The sequence below is a fragment of the Salmo salar genome, chromosome 15 (assembly GCF_965601325.2).
Source record: "Salmo salar chromosome 15, fSalSal1, whole genome shotgun sequence".
Taxonomy (NCBI): domain Eukaryota; kingdom Metazoa; phylum Chordata; class Actinopteri; order Salmoniformes; family Salmonidae; genus Salmo; species Salmo salar.
Genome location: NC_138305.1, coordinates 23,458,572 through 23,472,918, shown reverse-complemented (window position 1 = coordinate 23,472,918; position 14,347 = coordinate 23,458,572). Strand labels below are relative to the sequence as shown.

At 43.1% G+C, this 14,347-nt stretch overlaps 1 protein-coding gene across 3 annotated transcripts in view; it reads left to right on the top strand.

Moving 5' to 3' along the window:
• The window catches only part of LOC106571025 (protein-tyrosine kinase 2-beta), a 68,669-nt gene that overhangs the window by 34,271 nt on the left and 20,051 nt on the right, over nt 1-14,347 (top strand). For 2 of the 3 annotated variants that reach the window (XM_045695528.2, XM_045695529.2), the window contains exons 9-16: nt 688-822; nt 3,043-3,144; nt 4,945-5,062; nt 5,218-5,257; nt 5,534-5,571; nt 5,760-5,801; nt 8,490-8,587; nt 8,752-8,833. In XM_045695528.2, the coding sequence (XP_045551484.1) occupies nt 688-822; nt 3,043-3,144; nt 4,945-5,062; nt 5,218-5,257; nt 5,534-5,571; nt 5,760-5,801; nt 8,490-8,587; nt 8,752-8,833 (655 nt within the window). The remainder of the gene's footprint in view (nt 1-687; nt 823-3,042; nt 3,145-4,944; nt 5,063-5,217; nt 5,258-5,533; nt 5,572-5,759; nt 5,802-8,489; nt 8,588-8,751; nt 8,834-14,347) is intronic. The other variant, XM_014143653.3, reaches the window with a different exon arrangement.

Sequence of the window (14,347 nt, the reverse complement as noted above, 5' to 3'; positions counted from 1 at the left end):
AGGACACAGTAAATACCTGAGTGATGTCCTGTCAGGATATAGTAAATACCTGAGTGAGGTCCTGTCAGTACACAGTAAATACCTGAGTGAGGTCCTGTCAGTACACAATAAATACCTGAGTGAGGTCCTGTCAGGACACAGTAAATACCTGAGTGAGGTCCTGTCAGGACACAGTAAAGTGAGGTCCTGTCAGGACACAGTAAATACCTGAGTGAGGTCCTGTCAGTACACAATAAATACCTGAGTGAGGTCCTGTCAGGACACAGTAAATACCTGAGTGAGGTCCTGTCAGGACACAGTAAATACCTGAGTGAGGTCCTGTCAGGACACAGTAAATACCTGAGTGAGGTCCTGTCAGGACACAGTAAATACCTGAGTGAGGTCCTGTCAGGACACAGTAAAGTGAGGTCCTGTCAGGACACAGTAAATACCTGAGTGAGGTCCTGTCAGGACACAGTAAATACCTGAGTGAGGTCCTGTCAGGACACAGTAAATACCTATCATATAATTTTCCTGATCATAACTGATTCCTTTTGGATCACGGCACCTCAAATTATGCAAGAATCTACCATTAGAAATGCACTTGGTTTTCCTTTTTACATGGCTCACTTCAAAGAAAATATTGTATGACTCTGAAGTCTGTCAAGAAATTAAAGTTAAGTTGCAATCCCACTGTTTTGTCCACAGCAAGGCTGGAGTCTGTCAGTAGAGCTGGTGATTGGAGCCAGGGGCATTCGCCAACGCACCCATAAAGACTCAGCGGTAAGCAGGATGTTAACTGTAAACAGGGGCATTCGCCAACGCACCCATAAAGACTCAGCGGTAAGCAGGATGTTAACTGTGAACAGGGCATTCTCCAACGCACCCATAAAGACTCAGCGGTAAGCAGGATGTTAACTGTAAACAGGGCATTCTCCAACGCACCCATAAATACTCAGCAGTAAGCAGGATGCTATATATGTTGCCATTTGGTAACTTTTCATTCCATTGTCATGAATGATTTCTGGCCGATATTCTTATGTTCTTCATGTCCCATCCCCAGCCTGTGTGGGGTCCGTGGTGAAGTTTTCCCCAAGTGATAGATTAACCATTAGTATGGAAAATGCTAAACTGAACCAAGTTCAGCATCTACTGAGCATTGTGGGGGAAATGTACTTGCTACTATTGTGATATGTTGTTGTCTCACCTAGCTGAAGAAGAATGCACTAATTGTAAGTCGCTCTGGATAAGAACGTCTGTTAAATTACTTAAAATGTAAATGTGACTTCATCCTGCACTACACTCTTAGAAAAAAAGGTGTTATCTAGAACCGCTCTTCGGCTGTTCACATAGGAGAACCTTTTGATTCTAGGTAGAACCCTTTTACATTTTAGTCATTTAGTAGATGCTCTTATCCAGAGTGACTTACAGTAGCAAATGCATACATTTCATACATTTTTTTTCTTCCATACTGGTCCCCCGTGGGAATCGAACCCACAACCCTGGTGTTGCAAACATGCTCTACCAACTGAGCCACACGGGACTGTGCACAGAGGGTTCTACATGGAACCCAAAAGAGTTCTACCTGGAACCAAAAAGGGTTCTACAAAAGGGTTCTTCAAAGGGTTCTCCTACGGGGACAGCCGAAGAACGCTTTTGGAACCCTTTTTTCTAAAAGTATAGAGGTTGACACGGGAGTGAAAATCCATTCCAGTCCTGTCTTGTCCTGTCAAACTTTTTCCTGTTTCGGCAACAGTTCTATAACCACTGAACCTTCCTGTTCTGTCCCTGTGAAAATTACTCCCGTCTCGTGCTAATTTTACACACAGAAATCACAAATGCAAAAAATCATCTCGCCATAGCAACTGCTCCGTTTGGCTACTGCACAGTGCTCAGCAGACAGTATCCTGCCCTGCACACAGCTGATAACAACCACATTATCAGTGTTTGGCAATGAAGGCAAACCTTCCACTTGCCCAGAGTCGGATCAACTCAATTAATCTCTTGAAGGATTCATCATTCACTGACGTACGTTGGCGTCTGAGGTAAAGTAGTGACTGCACTTATAGCCGTGGCTATAACTGGAGCGAGGCGTGAGAGTGAGCTGATGGAAGAGGAAGGGTGAAATTACATTAACTAATATAATAATATTAAGTAAACTATCTTAGGCCTACTCACAGTTTTTAAATAAAATGATCTACACATTACATATCCACCCCCCACACAAAAACCCCTCAGTTTATAACTATTCCTGTACTGTCCATCCTGTCCTCTCCCAGACTTGATCCCTAGAACCAGAATCCCACAGGACCCCCAATACTATTTTTATTTATTTATTTTACCCCCTTTTTCTCCCCAATTTCGAAATTGTCTCATCGCTGCAACTCCTCAATGGTCTCGGGAGGCAAAGGTTGAGTCGTGCGTCCTCCGAAACATGACCCGCCAAACCACGCTTCTTCAACACCTGCCCGCTTAACCTGGTAGCCAGCAGCACCAATCCGTCGGAGGAAACACTCTTCAACCGACTACCGAGGTCAGCCTGTAGGCTCTGCACCACAAGGAATCGCTAGAGCGTGATGAGCCTAGTAGGCCCCCACTGGCCAAACCTTCCCTTAACCCGGACGACGCTGGGCCAATTGTGCGCCGCCCTATGGAACTCCTGATCACGGCTGGTGATACAGGCTGGTGATACAGCCCGGGATCGAACCAGGGTGTGTAGTGACGCCTCTAGCACTGCGATGCAGTGCCTTAGACTGCTGCTCCACTCTGGAGTCCTGTCCCTGGGAGTCCTGTCCCTGGGAGTCCTGTCCCTGGGAGTCCTGTCCCTGGGAGTCCTGTCCCTGGGAGTCCTGTCCCTGGGAGTCCTGTTCCCGGGAGTCCTGTTCCCGGGAGTCCTGTCCCCGGGAGTCCTGTCCCCGGGAGTCCTGTCCCCGGGAGTCCTGTCCCCGGGAGTCCTGTCCCCGGGAGTCCTGTTCCCGGGAGTCCTGTTCCCATGTCAACCTTTACCCTACACCTGTGGCTGTTAAGTGTATCAGTGAATTGTTTCTCTCTTATCCCCCCCAGCCTGTGTGTCTAGCGGATTTCAAACAGATCAAGAGCATCAAGTGTTCATCTCAGAGTGACGGCAAAGCCCTCCTCAACCTGGACATAGACGGAGCCAGACAGGTACACATTAAAATAGAAGAAGAAAAAGTGCATTAGTACTGCTCAATCAGGACATGGACCGAGTCATACAGGTAAAACAAGGTAGTGAGGCCTGGGCCAACATTCACAAAGAGACTCGGAGTAGAAGTGCTGATCTAGGAACAGTGTTGCCTTTTAGATCATAATGAATAAGGTTATATAGACAGAGAGGACCTGATCCTAGATCATAATGAATAAGGTTATATGGACAGAGAGGACCTGATCCTAGATCATAATGAATAAGGTTTTATGGACAGAGAGGACCTGATCCTAGATCATAATGAATAAGGTTATATGGACAGAGAGGACCTGATCCTAGATCATAATGAATAAGGTTATATGGACAGGGGGAACCTGATCATAGATCAGCACAACTACTCTGAGACATTATGAATACAGGCTCTGAATTCTAACTAGAGACATTATGAATACAGGCTCTGAATTCTAACTAGAGACATTATGAATACAGGCTCTGAATTCTAACTAGAGACATTATGAATACAGGCTCTGAATTCTAACTAGAGACATTATGAATACAGGCTCTGAATTCTAACTAGACACATTATGAATACAGGCTCTGAATTCTAACTAGAGACATTATGAATACAGGCTCTGAATTCTAACTAGAGACATTATGAATACAGGCTCTGAATTCTAACTAGAGACATTATGAATACAGGCTCTGAATTCTAACTAGAGACATTATGAATACAGGCTCTGAATTATAACTAGAGACATTATGAATACAGGCTCTGAATTCTAACTAGACACATTATGAATACAGGCTCTGAATTCTAACTAGAGACATTATGAATACAGGCTCTGAATTCTAACTAGAGACATTATGAATACAGGCTCTGCATTCTAACTAGAGACATTATGAATACAGGCTCTGCATTCTAACTAGAGACATTATGAATACAGGCTCTGAATTCTAACTAGAGACATTATGAATACAGGCTCTGCATTCTAACTAGAGACATTATGAATACAGGCTCTGAATTCTAACTAGAGACATTATGAATACAGGCTCTGAATTCTAACTAGAGACATTATGAATACAGGCTCTGAATTCTAACTAGAGACATTATGAATACAGGCTCTGAATTCTAACTAGAGACATTATGAATACAGGCTCTGAATTCTAACTAGAGACATTATGAATACAGGCTCTGAATTCTAACTAGAGACATTATGAATACAGGCTCTGCATTCTAACTAGAGACATTATGAATACAGGCTCTGAATTCTAACTAGAGACATTATGAATACAGGCTCTGCATTCTAACTAGAGACATTATGAATACAGGCTCTGAATTCTAACTAGAGACATTATGAATACAGGCTCTGCATTCTAACTAGAGACATTATGAATACAGGCTCTGAATTCTAACTAGAGACATTATGAATACAGGCTCTGAATTCTAACTAGAGACATTATGAATACAGGCTCTGCATTCTAACTAGAGACATTATGAATACAGGCTCTGAATTCTAACTAGAGACATTATGAATACAGGCTCTGAATTCTAACTAGAGACATTATGAATACAGGCTCTGAATTCTAACTACAGAGCTGTGTCCGTAAGTCTTTTTTTTTTACATAACATTTTGATTGATGTGATCGATGAGTTAAAAGCCTGCGTCTTAAGTAAATATTTTGCCCTGAAAGCCTATCAGTCTATGACCCCTGTGACATTAGAATGTTTGTATAGTGTTTGTAATGTGATTGTAATTGTAGTTATTGTCATTAACGTGAATGGTTCGTATCTTCTTCGTCAGCCTCTGTCTATCAACGTGACTAAGTTTGCGATGGCAGAAAACATGGTGGACCTTATTGACGGTTACTGTCGCGCTGAGCACGCCACTGACGAGTCGTTCATCGCTAGACCAAATAAAGGTAAAAGGGGATCAGGAAGTCCACCGCTGTGAATTTTCTGGTAGGAGAAACACTGCAGGGGGATACACTGAAAGAGTGCATCACAATGGTCTAACTCAATTTTCTCATCCCTCGTAAGTCTATTGAACATATGTGGCTTCTTATGTGATCCACAGATGCCAATTTACGAAGTTCCCTGCCAGACCTTCCCACAAAGTGAGTGGATTCACTTTCTCTTGAACAAGGCTTAATATTTTTGGGGCATTTTTGTGTCATTTCCATAACAAGTCATTATACCGAAACCAAACTGGAATATTTAGTACTTGTTGAAACATGGGATGTACTGGACATGAGGCTGTCAGATAGATGTATCAAAGAGACAAGTAGTGTTACTGTAACAGTGTGCCTGGTGTATTGAGGAGCTACCTCAAACCTAGGATTGATGATCTTCTCCTCTCCTCCTCTGGCTGTCTCTCCTCCCTCTATCTGTAGTCAAACGGAGAACACGGGCTCCTTCAGATATAGCATGGGTGAGTTTTCATCTACCACAACTGCCTTCATCTTTGTTTTACAAATGTTATGAATAATTTGTCAGTACAGTGACTGTTTTCAATTGTTTGAAACTAGTACTGTAGGGGCAGGGCTATACTGTATGTTTCAAGTTGACCCATCTGTTTTTATCACAAACTGACATCATCAAATATTGTCCATCATTCAGGATCTGACATCTACGCAGAGATTGACGAACGACCAAAGTCTGGTAAGTAGAGACGTACTCTTTATCAGGATGGAAGACATTTATCGCATAGTATCTAAGGAGCCTGATGTAGACTTTTACTGTCTATACTCTGTTCAGTACTTTATTTTCTATACTTGTATGTTCTATACGTTATGTTCTATACTTTATGTTCTAAAATGTATGTTCTATACACTATGTTCTAAACACTGTTCTAAACTCTATGTTCTATACTCTATGTTCTCTGTACTCTATGTTCTCTGTATTCTATGTTCTAAACTCTATGCTCTAAACTCTGTTATATACTCTATGTTCTATATTCTATATTCTACAGTTGAAGTCGGAAGTTTACTCATTTTTAAACCACTCCACAAATGTATTTTTAACAAACTATAGTTTTGGCAAGTCGGTTAGGACATCTACTTTGTGCATGACACAATAATTTTTTACAACAATTGTTTACAGACATATAATTTCACTTATAATTCACTGTATCACAATTCCAGTGGGTCAGAAGTTTACATACACTAAGGTGACTGTGCCTTTAAACAGCTTGGAAAATTCCAGAAAATTATGTCATGGCTTTAGAAGGTTCTGATAAGCTAATTGACATCATTTGAGTCAATTTGAGGTGTACCTGTGGATGTATTTCAAGGCCTACCTTCAAACTCATTGCATCTTTGCTTGACATCATGGGAAAATCAAAAGAAATCAGCCAAGACCTCAGAAAAGAAATTGTAGACCGCCTTAAGTCTGATTCATTCTTGGGAGCAATTTCCCAATGCCTGAAGGTATCACGTTCATCTGTACAAACAATAGTACGCAAGTACAAACACGCAGCCGTCATACCGCTCAGGAAGGAGACGCGTTAGTGTCCTAGAGCTGAACGTACTTTGGTGCAAAAAGTGCAAATCAATCCCAGAACAACAGCAAAGAACCTTTTGAAGATGCTGGAGGAAACAGGTACAAAAGTATCTATATCCACAGTACGAGTCCTATATCGACATAACTTGAAAGGCCGCTCAGCAAGGAAGAAGCCTCTGCTCCAAAACCGCCATAGAATAGCCAGACTATGGTTTGCAACTGCACATGGGAACAAAGAACGTACTTTTTGGAAAAATGTCCTCGGGTCTGATGAAACAAAAATAGGACTGTTTGGCCATAATGTCCATCGTTATATTTGGTGGAAAAAGGGGGAGGCTTGCAAGCCGAAGAACACCATCCCAACCATGAAGCACGGGGGTGGCAGCATCATGTTTTGGGGGTGCTTTTCTGCAGGAAGGACTGGTGCAATACAGAAAATAGATGGCATCATGAGGGAGGAAAATGATGTGGATGTATTGAAGCAACATCTCAAGACATTAGTCAGGAAGTTAAAGCTTGGTCGCAAATGGGTCTTCCAAATGGACAATGACCCCAAGCATACTTCCAAAGTTGTGGCAAAATGGCTTAAGGACAACAAAGTCAAGGTATTGGAGTGGCCATCACAAAGCACTGACCACAATGCTATAGAAAATTTGTGGGCAGAACTGAAAAAGCGTGTGCAAGCAAGGAGGCATACAAACCTGACTCAGTTACACCAGCTCTGTCAGGAGGAATGGGCCAGAATTCACCCAACTTATTGTGGGAATGTCACGCGCTGACCGTAGAGAGCCATCGGGGTTCTCTATGGTGTTTTGGGTCAGGTCGTGACTAGGGGGGTTTCTAGGTATTATATTTCTATGTTGGTGTGTGTGTATGGTTCCCAATTAGAGACAGCTGATAATCGTTACCTCTAATTGGGGATCATACTTAGGTTGTCCTTTTTCCCACCTGCGATGTGGGATATTATTTTGTTTGAGTGCCGAGTTTGAGTGTATTTCACGATCGTTATAGTTTTGTTTTGGAAGTTTCACTATCATTAAAATGTGGAATTCTACTCACGCAGCGCCTTGGTCCAATTATTCATACGAAGTTCGTGACAGGGAAGATTGTGGAAGGTTACGCGAAACGTTTGACCCAAGTTAAACAATTTAAAGGCAATGCTACCAAATACTAATTGAGTGTATGCAAACTTCTGACCCACTGGAAATGTGATGAAAGAAATAAAAGCTGAAATAAATCATTCTCTCTACTATTATTCTGACATTTCACATTCTTAAAATACAGTGGTGATCCCTTTCCTATTTTTACTAGGATTAAATGTCAGGAATTGTGAAAAACTGAGTTTAAATATATTTGGCTAAGGTGTATGTAAATGTCCGACTTCAACTCTATGTGCTGTACTCTATGTTCTATGTGCTATACTCTATGTTCTATATTGTATTTTCTATATTCTATGTTCTATATTATATGTTCTAAACACTAGGTTCTATACTTTATGTTCTGTATTCTATGTTCTAAACTCTATGTTCTATTTTCTATGTTGTATATTCTACATTCTATAACTCTAGGTTCTATTCTATACTCTATGTTCTCTATGTTCTATACTCTAGGTTCTGAACTCTATGTTCCATGCTCTATTCTATGTTCTATGTTCTGTATTCTATGTTCTTTACTCTAGGTTCTATGTTATATGTTCTTTAACTCTAGGTTCTATACTCTAGGTTCTATATTCTATGTTCCATATTCTGTTCTATTGTCTATGTTCTGTACTCTATGTTCTATATTACATGTTCTATAGTCTAAGTTCCATGGCAGCTACTCATTGTGTTGTTGTATACCTGGTTCCAGTGGTGAAGTATGGAATTGACAGACATGACATTGTTCTGGGACGGATCCTTGGCGAGGGGTTTTTCGGGGAGGTCTATGAAGGAATGTACAAAAAATCGGCAAGTATATCTCCTGACACCCTACTCATACAGTCAATTATAACACATCAAATGTTCCTAACTATGCAAAAAATGTATCTCATTAATGTGTGTGTGTGTGTGTGTGTGTGTGTGTGTGTGTGTGTGTGTGTGTGTGTGTGTGTGTGTGACTGTTTGTGAACCAGAATGGGGAGAGGATAAGCGTGGCGGTGAAGACGTGTAAAGACTGTTCACCTGATGTCATGGAGAAGTTCATGAGTGAAGCAGGTACACATCAAATACTGATCACACTTCTTCTTCATCACTTCTCCAACTCACTGGTCTTGTGCTTAGAATAGTCGCACTGAGATTGGAGTTCAAACCTCAGTCAAGTCATACACTCATAGAAAAAAAGTTGTTCCAAAAGGGTTCTTTGACCGTCCCCCATAGGAAAATCCTTTTTTGTTCCAGGTAGAACTCTTTTGGGTTCCATGTAGAACTCTGTGGGGAAAGGGTTCTACATGCAACCCAATATGGTTCTACCTGGAACCAAAAGGGTTCTTCAAAGCGATCTCCGATGTGGACAGCCAAAGAACCCTTTTTGGTTCTAGATAGCACCTTTTTCTCAAAGAGTGTACCAAAGACTGAAAATGGGACACGATTAGTCTCTGCTTGGCACTCAGCATTAAGGAGGTCCTGCATCCTGTCCAGGGGGTGTACTGGTACATCAAGCTGCCTCATGCTACAGTAACAGGAGATAGACTAGTGTCCTGTCCAGGGGGTGTCCTGTACATCAAGCTGCCTCATGCTACAGTAACAGGAGATAGACCAGTGTCCTGTCAGGGGGTGTACTGGTACATCAAGCTGCCTCACTACAGAAACAGGGGATAGACTCGTGTCCTGTCCAGGGGTGTACTGGTACATCAAGCTGCCTCACTACAGAAACAAGGGATAGACTCGTGTCCTGTCCAGGGGTGTACTGGTACATCAAGCTGCCTCATGCTACAGTAACAGGAGATAGACTAGTGTCCTGTCCAGGGGGTGTACTGGTACATCAAGCTGCCTCATGCTACAGTAACAGGAGATAGACTAGTGTCCTGTCCAGGGGGTGTACTGGTACATCAAGCTGCCTCACTACAGAAACAGGAGATAGACTAGTGTCCTGTCAGGGGGTGTCCTGGTACATCAAGCTGCCTCATGCTACAGTAACAGGAGATAGACTAGTGTCCTGTCAGGGGGTGTACTGGTACATCAAGCTGCCTCATGCTACAGTAACAGGAGATAGACTAGTGTCCTGTCAGGGGGTGTACTGGTACATCAAGCTGCCTCATGCTACAGTAACAGGAGATAGACTAGTGTCCTGTCCAGGGGGTGTACTGGTACATCAAGCTGCCTCACTACAGAAACAGGAGATAGACTAGTGTCCTGTCAGGGGGTGTCCTGGTACATCAAGCTGCCTCATTCTACAGTAACAGGAGATAGACTAGTGTCCTGTCCAGGGGGTGTACTGGTACATCAAGCTGCCTCACACTACAGAAACAGGAGATAGACTAGTGTCCTGTCCAGGGGGTGTACTGGCACATCAAGCTGCCTCACTACAGAAACAGGAGATAGACTAGTGTCCTGTCAGGGGGTGTACTGGTACATCAAGCTGCCTCACTACAGAAACAGGAGATAGACTAGTGTCCTGTCCAGGGGGTGTCCTGTACATCAAGCTGCCTCATGCTACAGTAACAGGAGATAGACTAGTGTCCTGTCCAGGGGTGTACTGGTACATCAAGCTGCCTCATGCTACAGTAACAGGAGATAGACCAGTGTCCTGTCCAGGGGTGTACTGGTACATCAAGCTGCCTCGTGCTACAGTAACAGGAGATAGGCGTCTGCTCCTATGAACAACTCTGTTGTGGATTGATTAAACTCGGGCTCAACCCTTGTCTGTTCTTTCTCCTGCATTATTTAAATCATAAAACCAATCACTGAGGATCACTTACTGTATTTATTCAATGAGGAATTCAATGAGGAATTCAATGAGGAATTCTACTGTGAGTGCCTGGAAACTCAGGAATTTTGAATCAATGATTTAGAAAAGAATATACACTTCATGATCGCTTTCATGAATAAGCATCAACAAACCCCATATAAATAGATCAGAAATATTACATCATATTAAAGGTCCAATGCAGCCATTTTTATCTCAATATCAAATTATTTCTGGGTAACAATTATGTACCTTACTGAGATTGTTTTCAACTAAAATGGTCAAAAAGAAACCAAAATAGCTTCTTAGCAAAGAGCAATTTCTCCAGTAAGAATTTTACTAGGACTGTCTGTGAGTGGGGAGTGGAAAACGCAAAACTAGCTGTTATTGGCAGAGAGGTTTGGAACTCTTTTTCTTATTGATCTATTAACTAATTTCAAATCAAATCAAACTTTATTTGTCACATGCACCTAATACAACAAGTGTAGACTTTACCATGAAATGCTTACCTACAATGCCCTTAACCAACAGCGCAGATCAAGAAGAGTTAAGAAAATATTTACAAAGCAGACTAAAATAAAAAGTAATAATAAAAAGTAACACAATAAGAATAACAATAACGAGGCTATATACAGGGGGTGCCGGTACCGAGTTAGTGTGCGGGGGTACAGGCTAGTTGAGGTAATCTGTACATGTAGGTGGGGGTAAAGTGACTATGCATAGATAACAAACAAACAGTGAGTAGCAGCAGTGTACAAAACGGGGGGGTCAATGTAAATTGTCCGGTGGCGATTTTATTAATTGTTCAGCAGTCTTATGGCTTGGGGGTAGAAGCTGTTGAGGAGCCTTTTGGTCCTAGACTTGGCGCTCCAGTACCGCTTGTCGTGCAGTAGCAGAGAAAACAGTCTATAACTTGGGTGACTGGAGTCTCTGACAATTTTATGGGCTTTCCTCTGACACCGCCTATTATATAGGTCCTGGATGTGAGGAAGCTTGGCCCCAGTGATGTACTGGGCCATTCGCTCTACCCTCTTTAGCACCTTACGGTCAGATGCCGAGCAGTTGCCATACCAGGCGGTGATGCAACTGGTCAGGATGCTCTCGATGGTGCAGCTGTAGAACCTTTTGAGGATCTGGGGACCCATGCCAAATCTTTTCAGTCTCCGGAGGGGGAAAAGGTGTTGTCGTGCCCTCTTCACGACTGTCTTGGTATGTTTGGACCATGATAGTTCGTTGGTGATGTGGACACAAAGGAACTTGAAACTCTCGACCCGCTCCACTACAGCCCCATTGATGATAATGGGAGCCTGTTCGGCCCTCCTTTTCCTGTAGTCCACGATCAGCTCCATTGTCTTACTCACATTGAAGGAGAGGTTGTTGTCCTGGCACCACACTGCCAGTTCTCTGACCTCCTCCCTATAGGCTGTTTCATCGTTGTCGGTGATCAGGACCTACCACTGTTGTGTTGTCAGCAAACTTAATGATGGTGTTGGAGTTGTGTTTGGCCACACAGTCGTGGGTGAACAGGGAATACAGGAGGGGACTAAGTACACACCCCTGAGGGGCCCCAGTGTTGAGGATCAGCATGGCAGACGTGTTATTGCCTACTCTTACCACCTGGGGGCGGCACGTCAGGAAGTCCAGGATCCAGTTGCAGAGGGAGGTGTTTAGACCCAGAGTTCTTAGCTTAGTGATGAGCTTCGTGGGCACTATGGTGTTGAATGCTGAGCTGTAGTCAATGAACAGCATTCTCACATAGGTGTTCCTTCTGTCCAGGTGAGAAAGGGCAGTGTGGAGTGCCATTGATATTGCGTAATTTGTGAATCTGTTGGGGCGGTATGTGAACTGGAGTGGGTTTAGGGTGTTCGGGAGGATGCTGTTGATGTGAGCCATGACCAGCCTTCCAAAGCATTTCATGTCTACCGACGTGAGTGCCACAGGGCGGTAATCATTTAGGCAGGTTACCATCCGCTTCCTTGGGCATAGGGACTATGGTGTCTCTGCTTGAAACATGTAGGTACTACAGACTCGGTCAGGGAGAGGTAGAATAATGTCAGTAAAGACACTTGACAGTTGGTTCGCGCATGCTTTGAGTACATGTCCTAATAATCCGTTTGGCCCCAGCGGCTTTGTGAATGTAGACCTGTTTAAAGGTTTTGTTCACATCGGCTACTGAGAGTGTGATCACACAGTCATCCAGAACAGCTGGTGCTCTCGTGCATGCTTTGGTGTTGCTTGCCTCGAAGCGAGCATAAAATGCATTTAGCTCGTCTGGTAGGCTCGCATCACTGTGTAGCTCACGTCTGGGTTTCCCTTTGAAGTCCGTAATAGTTTTCAAGCCCTGCCACGTCCGACGAGCATCAGAGCCGGTGTAGTAGGATTCAATTTTAATTCTGTATTGACACTTTGCTTGTTTGATAGTTCGTCTGAGGGCATAGGGGATTTCTTATAAGTGTCTGGAATAGTCTCCCGCTCCTTGAAAGCGGCAGCTCTAGCCTTTAGCATGATGTGGATGTTGGCTTCTGGTTGGGATATGTACGTACATTCACTGTGGGGACGACGTTTTCAATGCTCTTATTGATGAAGCCGATGACTGAGGTGGTGTACTACTCAATGCCATTGGATGAATCAATGCCACAGATGAGTCTGTGCTAGCAAAACAGTCCTGTAGTGTAGCGTTCGCGTCATCTGACCACTTCCGTGTTGAGCGAATCACTGGTACTTCCTGTATTAGTTTTTGCTTGTAAGCAGGAATCAGGAGGATATAATTATGGTCAGATTTGCCAAATGGAGGGTGAGGGAGAGCTTTGTATGCATCTCTGTGTGTGGAGTAAAGGTGGTCTAGGGTTTTTTTCCGTCTGGTTGCACATGTGACATGCTGGTAAAAATTGGTAAAACTGATTTAAGTTTGCGGCTACGAATAATACAGATGAGAACTTTCTTGGTAGATAGTGTGGTCTACAGCTTATCATAAGGTACTCTATCTCAGGTGAGCAATACCTCGAGACTTCTTTAATATTAGACATCGCGCACCAGCTGTTATTGACAAATAGACACACACCCCCACCTCTCGTCTTACATAGAAAATCCCGCCAGCTCTATATTGTCTGTATCTTCGTTCAGCCACGTCTCGGTGAAACATAAGATGTTACAGTTTTTAATGTCCCGTTGGTAGGATAATCTTAATCGTAGGTCATCAATATTATTTTCCAATGATTGCACGTTTGCTAGAAAAACGGATAGCAGTGGGAGTTTACTCGCTCGCCTCTGGATTCTCAGAAGGCTGCTCGATCTGCGGCCCCTTTTACGGTGTCTTTTCTTCATGCAAAAGACTTGGATCTGGGCCTGTTCCAGTGAAAGCAGGATATCCTTCTTGTCGGACTCGTTAAAGGAAAAAGTTTATTCCAGTCAGCGGTGAGTAATTACTTTTCTGATGTCCAGAAGTTATTTTCGGTCATAGGAGACGGTAGCAGCAACATTATGTACACAATAAGTTAAAAAATAAGTTACACAAAACTCAACAAAAAATAACAAATAGCACAATTGGTTGGGAGAATGTAAAATGTCAGCCATGTTCTTCGGCGCCATCTTTACCACCTAGCTTGCCTGTGGCTCAGTTGGTAGAGCATGGTGTTTGCAACGCCAGCATGGTGTGTGCAACGCCAGGGTTGTGGGTTCGATTCCCACAGGGGGCCAGTACAAAAGAAAATGCGTGAAATGAAATGTATGCATTCACTACTGTAAGTCGCTCTGGATAAGAGTGTCTGCTAAATGACTAAAATGTAAAATGTCTTTTGAGGCATTTCCCCTTCAAAACAGTCTTA